This window comes from Ananas comosus, linkage group 17 (assembly GCF_001540865.1).
Source record: "Ananas comosus cultivar F153 linkage group 17, ASM154086v1, whole genome shotgun sequence".
Taxonomy (NCBI): Eukaryota; Viridiplantae; Streptophyta; class Magnoliopsida; order Poales; family Bromeliaceae; genus Ananas; species Ananas comosus.
Window position 1 is genome coordinate 1,666,872 of NC_033637.1, and position 21,728 is coordinate 1,688,599.

General features: G+C 36.1%; 3 protein-coding genes across 3 annotated transcripts; 2 read left to right on the forward strand and 1 right to left on the reverse strand.

The window, feature by feature from the left end:
* On the forward strand, positions 2,000-7,641 carry LOC109723285 (aldehyde dehydrogenase family 3 member H1-like). The gene is made up of 10 exons (XM_020251610.1): positions 2,000-2,444; positions 3,624-3,692; positions 3,811-3,907; positions 4,923-5,129; positions 5,444-5,559; positions 5,665-5,769; positions 5,847-6,019; positions 6,112-6,202; positions 6,569-6,718; positions 7,188-7,641. The coding sequence occupies exons 1-10, from the start codon at positions 2,256-2,258 to the stop codon at positions 7,425-7,427; spliced, it is 1,437 nt and encodes a 478-aa protein (XP_020107199.1). The 5' UTR covers positions 2,000-2,255; the 3' UTR covers positions 7,428-7,641.
* On the reverse strand, positions 8,092-12,683 carry LOC109723286 (probable L-ascorbate peroxidase 6, chloroplastic). The gene is made up of 11 exons (XM_020251611.1): positions 12,358-12,683; positions 12,145-12,276; positions 11,329-11,449; positions 11,150-11,250; positions 10,947-11,034; positions 10,428-10,495; positions 10,257-10,343; positions 9,373-9,447; positions 9,189-9,266; positions 9,007-9,111; positions 8,092-8,536 (listed from the first exon to the last, which is right to left on the reverse strand). Exons 1-11 carry the CDS (start codon positions 12,553-12,555, stop codon positions 8,522-8,524), a joined length of 1,068 nt encoding a protein of 355 aa, XP_020107200.1. The 5' UTR covers positions 12,556-12,683; the 3' UTR covers positions 8,092-8,521.
* Positions 15,633-21,561, forward strand: LOC109723284 (probable methyltransferase PMT26). Its single transcript, XM_020251607.1, has 9 exons — positions 15,633-15,859; positions 16,480-17,723; positions 17,811-17,960; positions 18,314-18,584; positions 18,656-18,766; positions 19,120-19,294; positions 19,380-19,652; positions 20,017-20,211; positions 21,081-21,561. Exons 2-9 carry the CDS (start codon positions 16,509-16,511, stop codon positions 21,280-21,282), a joined length of 2,592 nt encoding a protein of 863 aa, XP_020107196.1. The 5' UTR covers positions 15,633-15,859; positions 16,480-16,508; the 3' UTR covers positions 21,283-21,561.

Below are 21,728 nucleotides of genomic sequence, written 5' to 3' on the forward strand. Positions count from 1 at the left end.
AAAAATCAAGAATAATGTCTAAATATATTTTCAAAAATAAAATAATTAATCTATATTAGTATATTTATATAAAATTATTTACAAAATTATTTCATATAGTAATTTATAATATAATATTTTATGTAACAATTTAATTTAAAATAGTATATTTATTTTATTATATATAATAATTCATTTTATGTAATTATTTATTATATATAAATTATTCATAATATATGTAATGAATAAAGTATAGTACTAACAATATTCTTATAATTTTAACTAATAATAGTATAAATTTCAATACAAATTAAAAAAAATATATATAATACATAAAAAAATAATTTTTTATATATAATACTTAATATAAAAAATAATTAAATATTAATATATAATGAAAAAACTTAATAAAATAAATAATATATCAAATTTAATTAATTTATATTATATAATAAAATTTAAGTATAAATATATTATTATTATAAAAATAATAATATTTATATTAATATATTTATTTATATATCCATTTATCTACTAAAATATAGAGAAGAATAAAATTGTTCTCAGTTCAATTCCCTTAGGAACAGTTTTTAACAAATTGGACCGTCCAGAACAACCGAGAATAATTCATTCTCCGCAGTTCTCCTACCGTTTAGTTACAAATTGGGAAATATCTCATTTTGTTTCGAGATATCCCTTCTACCAAACGCAGTCTTAAAGTGGATGTGTAATTTAAATTATTTCAATTTTTTTTGTTATATATAGTAATTTAATTATCTTCTTATTTTTTAAACTAAAAAAATATATTTACATTTTTTATGAGTTGAAGGACAAATTTATGCTTTTTTTTGGGTGTACAAATGAATTTTCTCGAGATGTGCTCTTTTAATTGGTGCAGTTGATGGGGGATATGTAGGGCAAATTACTTACGCAACAGGTGTATTTGTGTACTTCTCATAAATCGATTCGCAATTGATATTTTAAATTAACAAAGTTAATATAATAAATATATCTATAATTTAAAAAATAAAAATAAAAACTATAAGTGGGAAAACCTTATTCCTAGACAAGAAAGAGAAAGAATTTATTTGAGTAATGAAAAATACCTAAAATTTATAATTTTTAACATGTAATTTTATAAATTTTATAGAATATGTTTAGTAAATTAAATTTTAATTTTAAAATTGTAACAATATAATTTTAGAGTACAGTTTAAGATGCATCACAAATATTCAAAATGTCTTGTATGATATATTGAAATTGACTAATAATATTCCAAAGAGTGAACAAAAAATAATTAAATCTGTCCACAACGTAACACTATTTTATTCCCTATTTTTTATGTAATCAACATGAATCCCCAAATTAGGTGTACTACTTCTTTCTAAAAAAAATTATGTGAATAATAATGGGTTAGGCTATCAGGGAGATTTCCCAATCTTTCCGTCTATTAAGGATCCCACCGAGGGCGCCTTCTACTTAATTGGCTGGGTACAGTGGTATACACGTAGAACTTTATTTAATTATTCCATTGAATGTGATGTCCAAATTGAAATAGGCTTTTGGATAAACTAAAATTTACGTAAAAATTAATTTTCTTTCACTATTTATTTTTCTCAATCCTAATATTTGTAAATAATATAAAAATTGAAGGTGTGGAAGATGAGCTAATATTTTATTATTTATATAATTAAATTCAGTTTGAAATGAATCGAAGCTAATTATATTATTTCAGAGAGTTTGGCTTTCGATCGAAGGTGAAATTACGGGAAACAAAATGGTAAAAGAGAATAAATTTTTATCGAAACTTTAGCTCGCGAGAAAATTTACTGGGTCTATCTAATCAAAGTAACATGGAACACCATGACCACCCAAGAAAGTACCTTCGTGGGGTTTTGCCGTCTTCACGAGGTGCACATTTATTGACAAAAACTACAACAGTTACAGCGATGTATTCGCTTGTAGGATCCGAAAGATCTCCTTTGTACTACTCTAATCACAACACGCTACTCGGTCCATTTCTCTTCTCTCCACTCCGTATCCTCTCTATCCTCCTCTCTCTCTCTCTCTCTCTCTCTCTGTTACTCTCTCTGTTACTCCTCTCCCCCCCTCCTTTATATATACAAGTATACAACACCTCGGATCCCTTATTAGTTTACTCAATACACACACACTCTCTTTCTCTCTCTCTCTCTCTCTCTCTCTTTCTCGCGCGCGCGCGCGCGCGCTCTCTCTTTGGTCTCAGTGAACTCGGATCGATTAGAGAAGGGGCGGGGATGGCGAAGGAGGGGGCGAAGGGGGAGGCGCTGAGGGGGAGCTACGGGGCGGGGAGGACGAGGAGCTACGAGTGGAGGGTGGCGCAGCTCAAGGGCATCGTCAAAATGGCCGAGGAGAGGGAGAAGGACATCGTCGACGCGCTCTACGCCGACCTCGCCAAGCCCGAGACGGAGTCCTACCTCCACGAGGTCGAATCGGATCCCTCCTCACCCCTTCTCTTTCTCTTTCTCTCTTCTTCTGTTAGTTTCTGTATCCTCTCTAGTTGTTCTCAGATTTTTTGGGGTCTAATTGATTACTATTTTATTAGTTTTATTTTTGATTTGAGTTGTGAGAAATTTGTTGGTGTGAGTGGTGATGGTGTTTTCTCAGCAAAGTAAAGCTGAATAGTGAAAAGGAAAGAGAAATACCTGGATTTTACTCGAATTACAGCGTAAAATTTAAGATGTTGAGATTTTTTTTCCAACTGGACGATAATTCCGTGCCCGTTTTCAACAATTTTGGCTCGCTTTGTTACTCTTGCCCTTTGATGTGTTCGGCTCGACAATTAATCGTCTTAACAAGCGACTGACCAAGTTTACTAGAACAGATACTTTGAAGTGAATTGCTACCAAATTATCAATTACCATAGTTTTAAATTTGGGTGGTAAGCTGCAGTTCGAGCAAACATAAGATGGTTTTGGCAATTTTTTCCCCCGAGTGTTATTGTAAGTAATTGAAAGAGCGTAAATACAGCTGCACATTTCTTAGCTTGTACTTGGTGGTTTGTAATACATTTTATTTCTCCCATTTAGTTTCTTTTCTTGTTTCAAATATAAGAAAGCAAATGAGAATGGGAAGTGGAATCGGATTGCATTGGAATGAACAATGGAATGACGAATCATCTACAAATATTTGGTTTATCATTGGAATGAAAATCGGCATCAACAATTGTGACACCTAAGATTTTGAGAGAAGGTTTTTGGTTAAGGGAGGAGAGAATGATGAAGGGAGAGGAATGAGGGGTGTTTGTGAGAGAGAGTTTTGAGTGGTTAACTCTAGAATGAGTCAATCGACAATTCAAAGATAGGGCTAATTACCATTCCGGAGTGGATTGGGAATTGAATCGAAATCCAATTTCTGTAAAACAAATTGCAACTATTCGAATCGGTAAATATCATTCCGATTCCAGAGTCTAAAATAAGTGAACCAAATAAGCCCTATTAATTTTTCTAGATCAACATTGTATTGGCAAGAAGTCCTTTCTGCATCAAGCATGGATTACTGACTTGTTTGTGATATCTTTTCTTTTAACCTGTTCAGTTTATATATATATATATATATATATATATATATTTTATCCAATGCATGATCAATTGTTTATGATGCAGATTTCATTGATAAAATCTTCGTGTAAGTTTGCTTTAAAAGGACTAAAGAATTGGATGAAACCAGAAAAGGTAATGGTCAAAAACATCTTGTGGTTCGAGAGAAAGAAGCATTGACTATTCGCGTATTAATTCTGATAAAATTCTTTTGCTAACATCATTGACTTTAAACCAATTAATTCGTATGCAGGTGTCAAGCTCCATCACAACATTTCCGTCAACAGCACTAGTTGTACCCGAGCCACTTGGTGTTGTGCTGATTATGTCCGCATGGAACTATCCGTTCAGTAAGTCATGAAAATCCAATATATTTTGCACTACCTACTTATTAGCTTGACGAAAATACTAAAACCTGACATGCTTACAAGAATTGACTTTCTAAAATCATTTTATCATATGTAATTTTACCCTAAAATCAAATTCACTTATTTTGAAATTGCGCAGCTGCTACAACCTTCGGGGATCATTTGACTATAGAAAACTGGTATTTTGTCTTTCTTTGGTGTAATATCTCTGTCTGCCGAACCAATTTGAGTAAAATTTAGGGGCTATCTCCTTAAATGCATCAGAAGCTTAGGAGACAACTATGCTGGAACCGTTGATGAATAGGAGGTTTATATTTTCAAAGGCAAAGGATATTTAGGTGGTCTAATTTCCATAATTGTTGACAAGAATTGTGATTTTCTGTACATTACTAATTAGAATAATGCAAAAGTTGAATTTGAAAAATATGCTATAAATTTAACAGAAATGTCATAAACTAGATGGATGGTAGGATGCTGTTAGTGTTTCTTTTCCCCATTAGTAAAGATTCTGTAAAACTGATGTGTTATCTCATTCTTGGTGTATATTTGCTTTTTGCAGATCAAAGTTAAAATACTCTTATCTCATTCTTGGTGTATATTTGCTTTTTGCAGATCAAAGTTAAAATACTCTTACCAAATTCCTCATTTGCTATGCATCTTAAATTGTTGCTCAATTAGTACACTAACATTTAATTGTATATGGATAGCTTTTTCTACTGGGCAAAAGTATTAACATAGGCTGTTCCAAATCTGTACAATCTGTATAATGCCTAGAATAGCAGGTTGGTGTGCAATGTTATATTTTCTTTATGAATCACCTGCTCATTTCCTAGGTTTCCTCAATGTTCTTTAGGTATCCACTATATCCTAGAACCAAAACATTGGTCTTGAAAGCTATTTGCTTACAGTTGGAGTTTTCATGTAATGGGAAAAGTTCATTATCTCAATCAGAACCCCGAAACTTAAGAAATAACCGTTATCTTTCTACTTTTGACAGTATTATCTCTTGACCCACTTATTGGAGCTATTGCTGCTGGTAATGCTGCTGTGTTGAAGCCATCAGAAATTGCACCAGCTACATCATCATTATTAGCGAAACTTTTACCTGAGTATTTAGATAACTCCTGTATCAAAGTTGTTGAGGGGGCGGTTCCTGAAACAACTGCGCTCCTGGAACAAAAGTGGGATAAAATATTTTATACAGGTTTTTCCCTTTTCTACCATCTTTTTCTCTGTACAGAAAAATGTAGCTTATATCTATTGTATCTTTATAATTTTTTATGTTTGAGAGCGTTTAAGTTCTGTTATTTTTTTTTCTTCTATACCTGAGGTTGTCAAATTCCTGCTCACTCTTTGCCATCCTTGCTTTTTGACCTTTTATTGTATAATATATTTAAGGCTATTTTTTCAAACTTCTTATGGAGACAATGTTGTATTCTTAAAAGAAAGTAAAAAAATTCCTTGCTGCAACAATCCTAATACTGTAATTGATGACTAAGAACCTGGCATACATTGCAGGTAATGGAAAAGTTGGTCGTATTGTAATGGCTGCCGCAGCAAAGCATTTAACACCAGTAGTTTTGGAGCTTGGAGGAAAATCTCCTGTTATTGTCGATTGTAATGTTGACCTAAAGGTAAAATCTTTTCCAGTCTGTTAAGATATTATGAAATCTATCATGTTGTTCCTTCTAACTGATTATTCTATTTAAGCTGATGTGGCTACGCTCATTTGTTTTCAGGTTGCTGTTAAAAGAATTGCAGTAGGCAAATGGGGATGCAATAATGGACAAGCTTGCATTGCTCCGGATTATATTATCACAACCAAATCATTTGCACCAAAACTGGTAAAATAAACAGATGGAAGTAGCTGAAGAATTTGTAGAATAATAATTCTAATTTGAATATGAACTTTTTTTTAAAGGTGGATGCTTTGAAATTTTGTTTGGAGAAATTTTATGGGAAGGATCCATTAGAATCAAAGGACATTTCCCGTATTGTGAATTCAAACCATTTCAATCGCCTGTCGAATTTATTGGATGATAAATTGGTTGCTGACAAGATTGTGCATGGAGGCCAGCGAGATGAGAAACACCTGTGAGCATCATGAAATCAGAACTCTTTTTTTTATATATGATAAAAGCTATATGAATACAAGAAAATTGCTCTAACACCCGATTTTATCGCAGGAAAATTGCACCTACACTCTTATTAGATGTTCCAGATGATGCACTGATTATGAAGGAGGAGATATTTGGTCCCTTGCTTCCTATCATCACGGTTAGAAATTTTGTTGTAATTCTATTTTCCATTAAGAATAGAAAGTTGAAAGCTGTTATTTATATACTCGAAACTATCTTTTTTGAATTTGCATGAGAAACTAAGCATATTTGGTTTATGCTTGATTCTCAAAGCATGGAGTGCATTAGAAGCCAACTCTAGTATTGTCTAGTGAGAGAAAGTAGAAAGATTGTATATGAAATCAGGATACAAGCATGCATATACAACTTAGACTAGTTCTAAGTTAGAGAATAAGAAAAAGGAAATGAAATAGAGTAATTGTACATCTGGTTGAAAAGGTTGTTTGCTGAAGTCACCCAATTTTGTTTTAGGCAATTTCTAAGATTTCTATACTGTTTTAATTAGGTCGACAAGGTGGAAGAAAGCTTTGGTATCATCAACTCGAGGACAAAGCCTCTTGCTGCCTACCTATTCACTAAAAACAAGAAACTGGAAGAGGCATTTGTTAGATCTGTATCTGCAGGGGGATTGCTCATAAACGATGTAGCCTTACATGTATGTTTTCTATCTTTATTTTTCTACATTTTTTTTGCGCTGCACATACATATATTGAAAACATTATTTTTTGTTCATCTGATAAAAACTGTTAGGCTCTTAACAGTACTAATGCTGTATATCTGAAAATCAAAAAACATTGTAAGGTTATGTAGTAATGCGCTGTCCTTCATGTAAGATCTAGACATTCTTACTAAAGATTAATTGACTAATGTCCACAGGCAATAAACATTAGTTTTATGCAATTTTTCATGCAACGACCCGACACGCTAACAACAATAACTCGTTGGGCCCAAACCACCGGCCAAAAATGCTTAAGTCCAGTTATTATTACTAGCGTGTAGGTCTTATATAAACTGATCGGAATCAGTATCCCATCCGATGTGGGACTATTGGGGCGTTACATTCCAACAATAAGCCACCGACCTAAATCAAATATCCATCTATTCTCTTTTTGTTTGTGATGCAGCTCGCCAACCCTCATTTGCCATTTGGAGGAGTACAAGAGAGTGGAACTGGCTCTTATCATGGCAAATTTTCATTTGATGCATTTAGTCACAAGAAGGCTGTTCTATCCCGCGGTTTCGGAGGGGAAGCTTCAGCGAGATATCCTCCCTATACACCACAGAAGCAGAAAATTCTGAGGGGGCTGCTGAACGGTAGTTTCCTAGCCCTAATTCTTGCTCTAATAGGATGGCCCAGAGATTAAGCCCCCCTTGATGTATTCGTTGTATCCCTATTGTCGTACGCAATAATTGCCTTAACTATGACGGTGTAAGGTAAAACGCTTGTGAGCGTGCGTTCCTGCATTTTATATTTGGAGAAATAATATACACTATACAGTATGTTTGGAAACACGCTTCAAGCTTTTGGCTGCAACTTTGTCGAGACATTGCAATGGGTTTGGTATTACTCTCTTTGAACTTCTTTGTTTTTTCAGTATTGGAAAATATGAATATCGCAAAGAAGTCGGTACCTGCTTTGCATTGCCTTTTGAGCTTCTCTATTATCAAATATGCGCGAAGCATGAATGTCTCTCTTGATCAAGCTAATAAACAATAGCAAGCATGTTAAATTCTATCATTGATGCGTTAGATAACATAAAATTTAGAAACAGTACGTAAGAAGCAACGTCAAACAACACCTCACACATTATTTATCCTAAACGTTCCACATTTCATGTTGCTTGGTCTCTATATGTAGCCAACCAATTGAACAGCTGTTCGTGTGAGAAATAATTATGTTATCAGTGAGGTCTAGCACACGAATGTAAGAAATACTTGTGCTATTTTAGTTATTGCAAAACAAATTTTCACTCTTCGCAACTAAATACCGTGGCACCATTAAGAATAAGCAAAGCAGAGAGCCAGATATAAGATTCTATTTTGTAATTGTACATATATAAGAATGGCCCTCTCCTTGTCCAAAAGCAATATGCCGCCAGGGGAACATTAAAGACAAAATAAAGGCATAGAACAAAGTTCAATTTCCAAGTAAACATATCAAAATGTAGCCTCAATTTTATAAATTTTCTCTCATCTTCACCAGAACTTAAGAAGTTAAAAGTATTTACGCATTGTTAAAAAAAAAAGCGCTTCGTCTGATATTATTAAACGATGTGGCAGAACAAAAGATGATTGCTTTTTTTTATCCCTCCAAGCCTTCAAGTCTTTAGGAAGCAAAGCAGCATGTCTTAAGCTTGAACGACTCCTTGAAGCGGTAGGAGGATACACATAATAACAAAACACAGAGTTAAGAAGCTACCAACTTACTTCACCATACGGTGCTGGAGCCTCCGTGTCATCATATTGAGATACCCTGCAGCATTTCCAATGAATACATCTTTAAACTCAAGAGTTCCCTTAAAATGATTATATTCCGAGTTACTAAATATTCCAAGTTACTTTTCAATCTCTTCTTCAATGATCTAACTTACTTATATGCCCTCACAAAATGATCTATTACATGGACACCCTGTGAAATCTTAGTTTTGTATATATCCTCAAAAAACTTGATTTCTTGCACGCATACTTCTAAAATATTCTTTAAAAAACTTGTATTTATACAAAACTAGCTTTTGTCATTTCCCCGAGTTGGATGACTCTTTTGTAAGCGGGGAAAAAAAGAACTTGCGAGGGGCATATATGAATATTCAAATTTTACACGACCACATATAAAAATAGGTAATTTTGCAGGGGCATGTCTATTGAAACCCTTTTTTGGCCAAGATGAAGGCTTTGCTAATAATAGAAAACATTCATAAATTTTGATTTTGCATGATAAATTACCTCTGGAGGTTCAAATTTTGCACCAAGATTACTGAGCTTAGCATGAGCTTCAGCATAGTCCTCAAAGAATGCATCTTGATCCTCTGCATATTTCTCAGCATAGACCTGCAAACAACGGAGCTTCTTGTGGTAAATAAAGGTCGAATCCTACTGAGTAGCAGTGATTAATCATCAGCATTCACCTTGAATGATGGGTCCTCAAATAATACAGCGTCAGTGGGCAAAACTAGAAGGTCTTCATCTCTTCGTTCTTTGACATCCTACATGAATATCCTTGTTGAACTCATTTCATATTATTGGATGATTGAATATAGTTATCACAGCATTTAGAAGAGGATTTATTACAGCATTACAAAAGAATCTTACCTTGAAGTAGCTATTATCGAACTTTAACCACTGAACGGTCCACGACTGCCCCCCAGGTGCTCCAGGTCCATCTTTCTGTTAAGCAACGAAGACTGAATTAATGACCCAATATTCACCACCAACCCAGCATTATTTCTTAACATTAAACTGTGCATGTTATTGAATTAGATATAAGAAAAGTTGAAGAGTTATGTGGCAGTAAGAAACATATAACTAGTTTACAGGACACAAACAACAACAGTATCACTTGTGAACATAATGAACATTGCACAATCAGCAATACCACTGGCGGAACAAAATATTGACCAACATCCAAAAAGCCATTGAGAATGTCATTATACAACAAGCAAAGCTTAAAGAAAAGAATAGAAAACCAACTAAGCTTCCTTGCTCTGATAAGAAATTTGGAGGGAAAAGAAAATTTGAATTATTGAGCAATTTGCTTTTGCTCATATTTGAACAAAGAGAAACTGAGGGCCAGGTTATATCCGTATAAATTCGCAGGCTTTCAAATTTTTGATCACAAGCAGAGAACAGAACAGATAGATCATACACACTGATGAAAAAGACCTCATGCCAGAAAAAGAATTTCTCTGAGGTTTGTCTATCTTAATAAAAAACCAATGTTGATTAGCAACTGCAGACCTTGAAGGTTCCAGTACGGCAGTACAAAGTAGATGAAATAGGGCAATAAAAGGAAATGGATAAGAGGGGGCAACAGATGGGTAGAGAAAGAAATCGGGAAAGGGAGAAGAAGAAAAGCAAGAAAGGCACAGAGAGAGACCGGAGCAGCACCAGAAGAAAGCGAAGAAAGTATTGATGTTTTTATAAATATTCTGTATTTTGAGCAAAAGCCTGGGAGCAAAACAATGAGAATAACATACTGTGTACTTTGTTTCGGGCTTTCCCCAGCCACTTCGCTCTGGTCTAGCCCTTCCCAGTGTATGTGCTCCAGATAATGCAACTATCTCCTGCAAACAAACATCATACATCTTGAATTATGTACTTTGATACAAACAATTATACTTGCAAGGATTATCATGATCATAATAAACCTTGTCTGTTAGGCCCATTCTGTAGAACACCTCCCTTAAGTGATCAGCAGGTGAAGGTGGGCCGGCAGCTGAACACAGAAAAATTTTAACAATATTATGGAATGTAAGAAAACAGAGCAAGAGCAAGAGCAACTAAATGGTAAAGTCACAGCAATATTGGTAAAGTTTCAACAATGATTCGGCAAGATAATAAAAAGCATAAAACTAGTATAATAAAATGTACGAAGATTGTTGTAACTATTGAACCGCGGGTCAAAATGACAATTTGGCAAGAGAAAGAACGCATAAATTACCAACAGAAACTTTCAGGAAAATGCTGTGATGACCATGCCATAGCCAAGTTATTGAGCATTCTTATGGCCAAACCAATGTAAAAGCAGATAAGCTGATCCTATACCTTCTATACTACAGTGACACTAAGATCCAGATGTCACTCAAATCCTACAGATCATACACTTGGTGTAACACAGAAATGTTAGAACAAAAACACGAACTGTCCGATCAAATAAAACTACTGACCGGGAAGCCTCCCCTCGGGTGGGCATTGTTCAGGTCCGCTAACGTCAACCCTCCCATACTTCATCGGAATCTTTGGTCCACCAGCTTCCTGAGATAAGAACAAGGGGAAATATGAAATTCCACAAAGTATAAAAAAAAGGGAGTTTCATCACTGTAAAAGTCTAAACAAATCAAAAGCCAACTAATTCATTGGAGGAAAAGACCTCAATGGCTGTAGCACTGGCTAGCTGGAATAGATCTGCATAAGTTATGCCAGAATACTTGTCCTTGATAGGCTGGATAAGCTTTAAGGCATTTACAAGACCTGCAGTACAGTATAAGAATCCCTCCATGGCAGTTTAATAGTAGATTGAATAGGGTACAAAAGAAAAAAGAAAACTACCAGCATTTGCTCCATGCTTCAATTCTACTTCAAATCTCAGGCTTCCATTAGCTCCTCCTCTTTGCGGCCACTCTGTGATGTTCTTGTCATAAGTACCAGCATCATGCCATCCCAGACGAACCTGCAATTGAATGGAATCATCACAGAAGCTAGATGCGTCAAATAGAGAAGTCAAAAGTTAAATTTTATGCATCAATAGTGGTAGCGCTTAAACAATATAACCTTTACAATAAAACCCAAATGGAACATAAATATTTTGATTTTGTTCATTTTAATGTTGTTCAATTCAGTTCACTTCCAAAATTTGAAAGCCAAAAGTTGCAAACCAGTCAAGTTGTCCTCCAGATTTTGCTTAACCCACTAAAATGTATAGTCACGTACTAGTACCAAATACTTGGCAAAGCCATTTTAGAAACACATAACACGTTAGAGGAGCTACTTTATTGTAAAGAAACCTTGAATACTAAGTGTTCCCTACACTAATATTCTCTCAACCTTCCTCTAAAATATATTGAATTCCTTTCCCAAAATATTTAGGTTTAAGCTGCACTACCTAACAACTGGGCCACTATTATCTCCAACCTATAAATTAAACTAAAAACCAGGTAACATTTAAGTTCCCAAGTAGCAATTTCAACTGATAGTGAGATCAAAAGAACCTTCCAATCTACTTCAACAACTCAAATACAGCCAATATTTTCTCCGTCGAGAGCTCGACAAACCAAATCAAAGCACACAAACAAGATGTTCACCAAAGAAACCGAATCAACACGAACGCGATTCTCACCAATAGAAACGAGAACGATGACACCATACCAGAATCGGGTGGCAAAAGGTGGCCTTAAGGAGCTCCTTGATGTCCTCCCTCGCGCTCCTCAGCTGCGCCGGATCCGACGACGAGAACGTCGCCGCCGCCGCCGAGCTGATCCCACGGCCCATCGCCGGGATCTGCGAGATCCCCAGTACGATCACGAACAAGGAGATCTACAAGAGACTCTGGATTAGGGTTAAAGAGTGGAGAGAACGAACCTGTAGGATGCGGGGGTGCTGAGAAGAGAGTGGCCAAGGGGAGCGGAGGAGGGAGGAGGAAGAGGAGGAGGTGGAGAGAAGGGATCGGGCGATGGAGGGGCGAGGGGAAGATGAAATTAGGGTTCGGGGCTTTGCAGCGCCGCGCTTGGGGAGGAGGGAGGCGATGGAGGTCGCGGAGGAGAAGAGGCGCTGCGCCATCGGAGTAGCAACGACGTGTGACGAGCACGCGACGCCGCTCGGATTGGTTGGCTTTGTGTGAAGTTAGGACTCGGCGAAAAGTCGAGCGTTGGCTCGATGACGACCAATTAATAAGAGCAGGACATAAGGTGTGTGCGCGTGCAGAAGCTTTGGTGATCAGTAAGTAATTGGTCGAGCTCATGCGTATTATTGGGAATGCACATTCACCGAGACTGGTCTCAGCCGCCCAAATCAGCCTCGAGATTCGTGGCCTCTCTTCGCTTCTTGTTTTTTTTTTTCCAAAGGCCTCCTCGCCTCAAGTTTTCCTACCTTCTAAATAAATGAAACCATAGTATACTATCAATTCTTTTTAAAAAAATTTGATATATAGATAATTTTAATATTTTTTAAAAAGTGGTGAATAATTGTTGTATTTAAAAAGTGATAATTTATTAGCTGCATATACTTGGTTTCGTAAATAAAATTTTTATTAAACTATTTTTATAATTATTATATTTTTTAAACCTTTTAATAAAAGATGTTTTTTTAAATTAAAAACTTGTCACGACCAATTTTTGTCAAGTTAAGCCTAATTGAATTAGTTACCTGGTTAGATTGAAATATGGAGAGTAAGGCAAAATTTCTTGACAAAAAGTGAATTGAACTGAACATCATCATCTCTTCACTAAACGTGCCTTGAAATTGGATTAAACTGGCGCGCGTTGTTACAATGACTAAGACATTTTTAATATGATTTCGAACTTCCATCCGAAAGGAGTATTTGTGATTTGAACAATGCACTCTATCATTATTTGTACATCCAAAGACTAAGCACAAATTTTATACTTTATTCATAAAAAATAATATTTTTACGCCAAGCGTATCAATTTTTTTAATATTAAAGTTTAAAAAAGGTGTGTAAATTTTAGACGAATGGACATAATATTTACATTAATTTTTGAATATACAAGCAGCTAGCATAAATTTTATAGAAGGCTCAAAGTTTTATAGAAAAGGTTTTATTTTAGCCTCTTAAAGACTAGAATTTCTAATATTTTTATATTTACTATGCGTAATTATTAGAGACTAATATGTAATTTTTAAAATTCTCAGTGGGATCATAACCACTATTATGCTTCTTAATATAGCTCCATCCCCGCATATATGTATATTTTATTTACTGTATGTCCGGATTTCATAAAAATAAATTATATTCAAAGTTAAAACTTACTTTATAAAATGTAGAGGGCCGTAACATTCAACAACCTTATGGAAAAGCATAAGTGCAGCAATTATATANAATTTTAAGGCTACTTGATGTTGAGACAATAAACATTTAAATTTTTTAATTTCATGCACTTTTGGTATTATACATCAAATTTTAAGGCTACTTGATGTTGAGACAATAAACATTTAAATTTTTTAATTTCATGCACTTTTGGTATTATACATCAAATTTTAAGGCTACTTGATGTTGAGACAATAAACATTTAAATTTTTTAATTTCATGCATATATATATATATACTCCTAAATTTTAAGGCTACTTGATGTTGAGACAATAAACATTTAAATTTTTTAATTTCATGCACTTTTGGTATTATACATCAAATTTTAAGGCTACTTGATGTTGAGACAATAAACATTTAAATTTTTTAATTTCATGCACTTTTGGTATTATACATCATATTTAGTAAAGTAAAATTTAATTTCAAACATATATTTTAAAATAATACGCTTGGTTCGTGCAGGTCAACAGGTTCGTCCGTAGTATATATTTATTATTGTCCAAAAGCAGAGTGGATTTGTCTGCGTCCGTTCCAGTCGCACTGCAATACTGCATGCCGCGTCGCGGGAAAGCCATTTCCCAACTTCGCGAGGAAGGTAAAGAAGCATGACCAACCACCCCTTTCCACTCACGCCCCTCCCATCTCCCAAAATTACATGCCCGTCCTAACTAGAGTTCACTATAAGGCCCTCAAAATTGAATTGATCCTAGAGTACACATTCACTGCAGATCAGGCCTACACAATAAATTTTTTTTCATAATTTAGAAAACTAAGTTTATAATTAATTATTGTACTGCTAAATATGTATGCTTTTTTATTTTAGAGAGAAAGCCAGCATACTATCCGTTTTATTTATTTTTTTAGAAATAAATTTAACTAAATCAGTCATTTTTTACCACTTGCGCTAAAACCTATCGATATATATATATATTCTTTTAGATAATAAATATGAACTTATTTATACCGACATATCAATCATACATAAGGCTAAAGTATTCATTTGGTTTTTTCTACGAAAAAAAATTCTTACGGCCGATGGGCTGCTTAATAGAGGTCGGTACAAGTGGAGCAACTTTGCATTTTCTGTGCTTTCAATGTGGAAAGCTGCGATCACCTCTTGTGTAACTGCATGTTTGTTCGATATCTTCTTTTTTGTGCGGATGGTTTGAAGGTTCTTGCTTAGGTCTTGGACGACGTTTGAATACTCTGGTCAAGAACATCTAATCTAAATGATATTGTAAAGAGAACAAAAGGTCTAACATTTTTGTCGACAATCTGGTGGGTCGTTTGGATAGAGAGGAATAATATTATCTTTCAAGCGAAACTCCTCAACCTTATCGGATCTGTTGAGCATGTCGAACTCCTAATGGCCTTTTGGAATGAGATCCACTGACCGCTGACCGCCGACTGCCGACCCCTATATTCGTCTTCAATTTTTTTATCCCTTAATTTTTTTAAAATTTTTTTTTTCTTTTACTCCTCCTTTTTTACACTTCTCCTCACTCTTCTTTTCTCTTACTTATGTCTCACTTTTTTCTTCTTTTTTTTTTTTTTTCAAAAGTCCTAACATCTTTCATCTTATATACTTAACTATATAAAAAGACATTATCTTACACGACACGGGTCAAGGGCAATTTCGTCAACACAATTGTCGGTTTTAGGTAGCTGCGGTACGCTGTCCTTTTCGTCGTACCAAAATTCGGTCGCCTTCCAATTGTCCTCAAAGAACACCTTTTCTTAAAATGATCCTACAGCAAACGACAAAATATGGTCGCTTACGATTACAAATTCACCACCAATAAATGCGGGGCTTCGTGTGGCCGCCCCCTCCCCACCGTCCGCTCTCTTCCTCTTCCCCTTCTCCCCGCCATCGAAATAAGCGAGCAAATCCTCCCCAAATTAGCCAAGAAATGATCCATTCATTTTAAGCAAATAAGAAAAGGAAAAAAAAGAAAAGAAAATTGTATTGTTCAATCCTCCTCTCTCCCTTTTCGTTAATTTACTTCGGAAGAAACTTCACATTTTAGCAGAACAAAGGTATGCTTCGAATCTCGTCGCTCTCCGTCTCGGATCCATGTGCTATTATTTACGCATTTTCAGTGTTTAGATTGGCTTAAATTAATGCTTGTTATTGTTTGGTGTTGACGAGGGATTTGAGGCTGTTCTGGTGCATTTAAACCTGTTGTATATTAAATAGATATCAACGCTTCTTCTAGATGCTTAATTGCATTAATGTAACTTTTTTGGGGTACCTGTAATGCTAGTTTTGGTGGTGATATAGTTTTATTTATGCTGTATTTGGCACCGTATGCAATCTTTTGGTTTACGCAATGAACCTGCATGGAAAGTGATTAATCAGCAGGCTTATATGCGGCTGTGCAAATTTGTATTCTTCATTTCCAATGTGTCGTCGATCGTTTATTGTTTTGCTTTCTCAATTAATGAGGAATTTTAGATCATTTGATTGTTGGCGGCAATCTATTTAGTTCTGCTTAGTTATTGTAGTTTGAATCTCTTCTTTGCTTTTTCCTCAGATTCAAAAGAATATCGCTTCTAATCCTCTTCATTATGTAAACTGTTGAATACTGCATTACCGCACAGTTTTTAGAGCTGTTTTTTTTTTTATTATTATTTTGATTTTGCCTCTGATTTTTCAGATACTTTTAAGATCTTTTTTATGTAATAAATGGCCCTATTCGGGAGAAGCCCACGAATGGACGGTAGGAGGTCGTCATCATATTGTTCAACGGCGACTTTTGTTGTATTCATCGCTCTTTGCTTGATTGGTTTATGGATGATGACGACTTCAACCGTCATTCCTGTTGACATGTCTTCATCCAAAAACAAATCTGACATGAAATCAGAGATTACGGAGATGGATTCGAACACCGTCGAGGATAGGTCGATCGACACCTCTAGTAATCCAGTCCAAGGTGATGCCGATCGTAATGCAAATGATTCTCCAAACGAGGACGGCTCTGATTCTGCTGAAGAGCAGAATGTGATTGAAAAAACTAGCGAAAATTCAGTTGAGAAGAGTGAAGAGGAGAATCCAGCTAACGGGAATGATGGTACGAAGGATGATTCAGATAAGACATCAAAGGACCAGTCATTTGATGATGCTAATGGTGGTACGAAGGATGAACCAGACAACGCATCAAAGAACCAGTCATTTGATGATGAAAATGGGAAAACAGAGGGTGGAGAGTTAGTAAAAGGAGGTGATGAAAATGGAAGTGGTGAGCGAGGTGGCCAAGATAAAGACGCAGAAGTGAACCGTGAAGAGGTTAATAATAACAATGGGGAGGAAAAGGAAGGGCAAAGTCGTGATGACACTACCGATAAGGAGCGAACGGAAGACTCGGATAAAATTTCAAGTGAAAATGAAGTTAGTAACAAGCAGGATACTGATGGCGAGAATAATTCGGAAACACAGGAAAAGGATGAAGATAATCAAGGTCAGAAAGAGGAGAAGGAAGAAAAGAACCAAGACAAGGATACTGAAAAGGATTCTGGTGAGGTGAGAGCTGCAAACCAAACAAAAGACGAGAGTGCGAGCGAGGTTTACCCAGATGGAGCTCAGTCGGAGATTCTGAATGAGACCACTGTACAGAATGGCGCATGGTCGACACAGCGCGCGGAGTCGAAGAATGAGAAGGAATTGCAATCCACATCTTTGACAAAGAGGGGAAATAGAGTGTTCAGTTGGAAGCTTTGTAATGTAACTGCTGGAGCAGATTATATTCCTTGCCTTGATAATGAGGAAGCTATTAAGAAGCTCAGAAGCACTAAGCACTATGAGCACCGTGAGAGGCATTGCCCTGATGAGGCCCCCACCTGTCTTGTTCCTCTTCCTGAAGGGTATAGACGGTCAATTGAGTGGCCAACCAGCAGGGATAAGGTACATAAATAAGTCATTTACATCAAAATGTATATACGCTGTCCCTTCTATGAGTAGGATATTTCATCATTTTGATATACACTGCAGATATGGTACCACAATGTTCCTCATCCTAAGCTTGCAAATGTAAAGGGGCACCAAAACTGGGTGAAAGTTTCTGGAGAGTACCTCTCTTTTCCTGGTGGTGGTACTCAGTTCAAGCATGGCGCACTTCACTACATTAATTTCATTGAGGAGGTTCACTTACTTTCTCTATATCATCTCAAGTTTAGTGTTTTTGGCATATCTCGCAATTTCAGACAACACTTGATCAGAATCTTCTTCGTAGTCAATGTTTCTTCAAACTGCAGATATCAAATTTGAACGAGAATTTATCTCTGTATGTTGTTTGAGAGTTCGCGTTTGGTTAACCCCAAATGTTGACAAAATCCTTCTTTTTTAATCCGATTTGCCATTCAAGTGTAAACCACTTTGATGAACCGAATGAATACGTCTATCTGTGTCAGATTCTTAGACCATCGTAGTTCTTCTTTTTTAAAGAAAGTAAATATCTCATCCTGTTTCTAATGTGATTGTGCTCTTTTCAACAGTCTTTTCCTGATATAGCCTGGGGAAAAAGAAGCCGTGTTGTATTAGATGTTGGTTGTGGAGTGGCTAGCTTTGGAGGCTATCTTTTTGATAGAGATGTGCTTACTATGTCCTTTGCACCAAAAGATGAGCATGAGGCTCAAGTCCAGTTTGCTCTTGAGAGAGGAATTCCAGCTATATTGGCAGTCATGGGCACCAGGAGATTGCCATTCCCCAGCAGGGTCTTTGATGTTATTCACTGTGCACGGTGTAGGGTCCCATGGCACATTGAAGGTAGTTACTTTTGAACTTGAGCTATATTTCCTTGTGTAGTTTTGTTAGTTTACTTAGATGGTAGCTCGCAGGTGGTATGCTTTTGCTGGAGCTGAACCGATTGCTGCGGCCTGGTGGTTACTTCGTATGGTCTGCTACCCCAGTTTACCAAAAACTCCCGGAAGATGTTGAGATTTGGAAGGGTTGGTATTTCTTTTTACTTGAGAGTTTTCTTTTTCGCGGGGGAGGGTGGGGGCATGGGGGGTTAGGATTTTATATTTGCATCTTCGCTCCAAATCCTTTCTCTTCCAAATCCTTTGGTTATCAATTATAGATTAATGAAAGTACTGTAAAAACTGTTATACACTTTGATGGAATAATTCTTGATGGCAATTCCTGAGCAGCTGCCTATAGCGACCTTCTTCATGTTTTGCTGATTTATGTGTAGTTCTTCCTTTCTTCTCTTTTCTCTTTTCGAAATGCGGCTTTACAGGTAGATAATAGTACTGAAGCCTTAATCTGTTCTAATTTCTTGCTCTCTAAATATTGATTGCAGCCATGTCCGCGCTAACAAAGTCGATGTGCTGGGAAATGGTCAATAAAACAAAAGACTCGGTAAACCAAGTGGGTTTAGCTATATTTAGAAAGCCTTCCAACAATGATTGCTATGAGAAAAGAACAGAAAATGATCCTCCTCTCTGCCAAGAATCCGATGATCCAAATGCAGCTTGGTGAGTGTCCTGTGAAAAAGAGTACATTATCCTTTTCTACTCTTCTACATCATATACCTTACAAGGAAATATTTGCATGTTATAGGAACGTATCTTTGCAAGCATGCATGCACAATTTGCCTGTTGATCCCAATCTTCGCGGTTCACAATGGCCTGAGAAGTGGCCTCAGAGGTTGGAGGAGACGCCGTACTGGCTAAATAATTCTCAGGTTGGAGTTTATGGTAAACCTGCTCCTGAGGACTTCAAAGCCGATTATGAGCATTGGAAGCACGTCGTAAGTAACTCGTATGTTAATGGAATGGGAATCAAATGGTCTAATGTGAGGAATGCAATGGACATGAGATCTGTTTATGGAGGGTAAGCAATACTCATGAATTGATCTCACAGCTACATTAAAATGATTTCTGAAAATAATTCATTTGCAATGGACTCTGTCTGATTAAAACGTTCTGCTTGAAGTACTGATGATTCTAAGATCAGCAACTATGTTCAACACTACTTTTCCTTCTCTTTTTTTTTTTTTTCTTTTTTTTTTCTTTTTTGTGGAGAGGTTAACACTACTCTTCCAGTATTGTCGTTATTGTATTACCTTTTCGTAGTATTATATTTACTATATTCTGCTTGTGATCTTAATGTTGAGCTTCCTTTCATTAATGAGTAGTTTTTGCACCTGAAACTACTGTTTATGAGTCAGCTTATAAACTCTTCTGGCTTGGAACAGTTTTGCAGCAGCTCTTCGAGACATGAAGGTGTGGGTCATGAACATTGTAACAGTTGATTCACCTGACACTCTTCCTATTATTTACGAGCGTGGATTATTTGGGATGTACCATGATTGGTGCGAATCATTCAACACCTATCCGAGGACATATGATCTACTCCATGCAGACCATTTATTTTCGAAGATAAAGAAGAGGTCAGCATCATCTACTATTATCTTCAGTTATCTGCAATAATTTAACCAATTGCCGAAAAAAAACCATTTGTCTTTTTCTTCAGTTCCACTAACTGTAAACTATAATCCTTAGCATAATTTGTCATCCTTTATGAGCACTTAGCCAGTTCGCCTATATACATTGCATCAAGATTATATTCCCACCAAGCCTTGTGTTGCATGAATACATAAAGATTCTTATCTGTCCTTTAAGTATTGGTTTTTCAGTCGATTCCACTTGATTTTGCCTTTTTTGCAAAATATCTTATTCATGTCCAAAACTCCAAGCTTTAGCTTTTTCGGGTCAAAACTAGGGTGATCCTTGTTGCTAATGCTTTAAAGATAATGTGTCGCCCCACTTTCGAGGGAGTCATCCATTTTAGGACTACTCTAGTCCTAACGCGCTTAACTCTTTTAACCTGTTGCGTCTAGCCACCGCCCAAAATGCTATAGTCGAGTTAAGAATTTTAATTAGTCCTATTATCTCTTATATATAGGACTACATGGGGTCTCACATTCTTCCCCCTTTAAGTCTTGACGTCCTCGTCGGGCTCAGAATCTTATAGCCGGAATAAGAGTTTTTAGCCGTTTTATCTCTTAACATATAGCTTTTATTTTTGGGGTCTGGAATCTCAATGTTCGTCGTAGGCTTTCAGCTTCTCATCACAGTAAAGGATCTAGACTTTCTGTTTGCCGAGACATCTAGTTTTTGCTTCTCGAAAGTTGTTTCAAAGCCAGGCCAAACATGCACTGAGTCGTTTATTTTGACAAAGTAATAGTGCTCTTCTTTTGCTACATTTTTCGCTACGTATTTATATGTGCGCAGGCTTAAGAGCAGTGTTCTCGTGCAGGTGCAAACTGTTGTCAGTGATAGCTGAAGTGGATCGCATACTGAGACCAGAAGGTAAGCTGATTGTGAGGGATGAAACAGAGATCATCAATGAGGTCGAGAGCATCGCGAAATCATTGCAATGGGAGATCAGAATGGCGTACTCGAAGGAAAATGAGGGACTTCTTTGCGTTCAAAAGACCATGTGGCGGCCTAAAGAGTAGAGTCCAACACCGCGCCCTTGTCCTAGAACCAATTCCGTAATTTAATTGGTAGTCATTAATTCTTTTTCGTCATTAATTTATTTAAAATATATTATTAGAGCTGTTCATCTCCTCCATCGTGGTCGTTCCATGTTAGGAGTGGGATCGAGTGGAGGAATCACATTACGTTTTGATGTAGCATTTATATATTGGAGGAAATGCGATTGATTTATATTGCAATCGCTTATACGCACAAGTAATTGATTTATGTAGTTGTCCATGTATGGCATTTTTTTTTTATTATTATTTGATTGTTTAATTTTTTTTATAAAGTGAATTTAGTTAGAAATATAAAGCAACTAGATTTTGAATTTGAAATTTTGGATATCAATCATCAATCACTTAAAGAACTACAGTAGGTGTAGTTCATTTGAAACAAAGTTGATAAAAATAGGATATAGCCAATT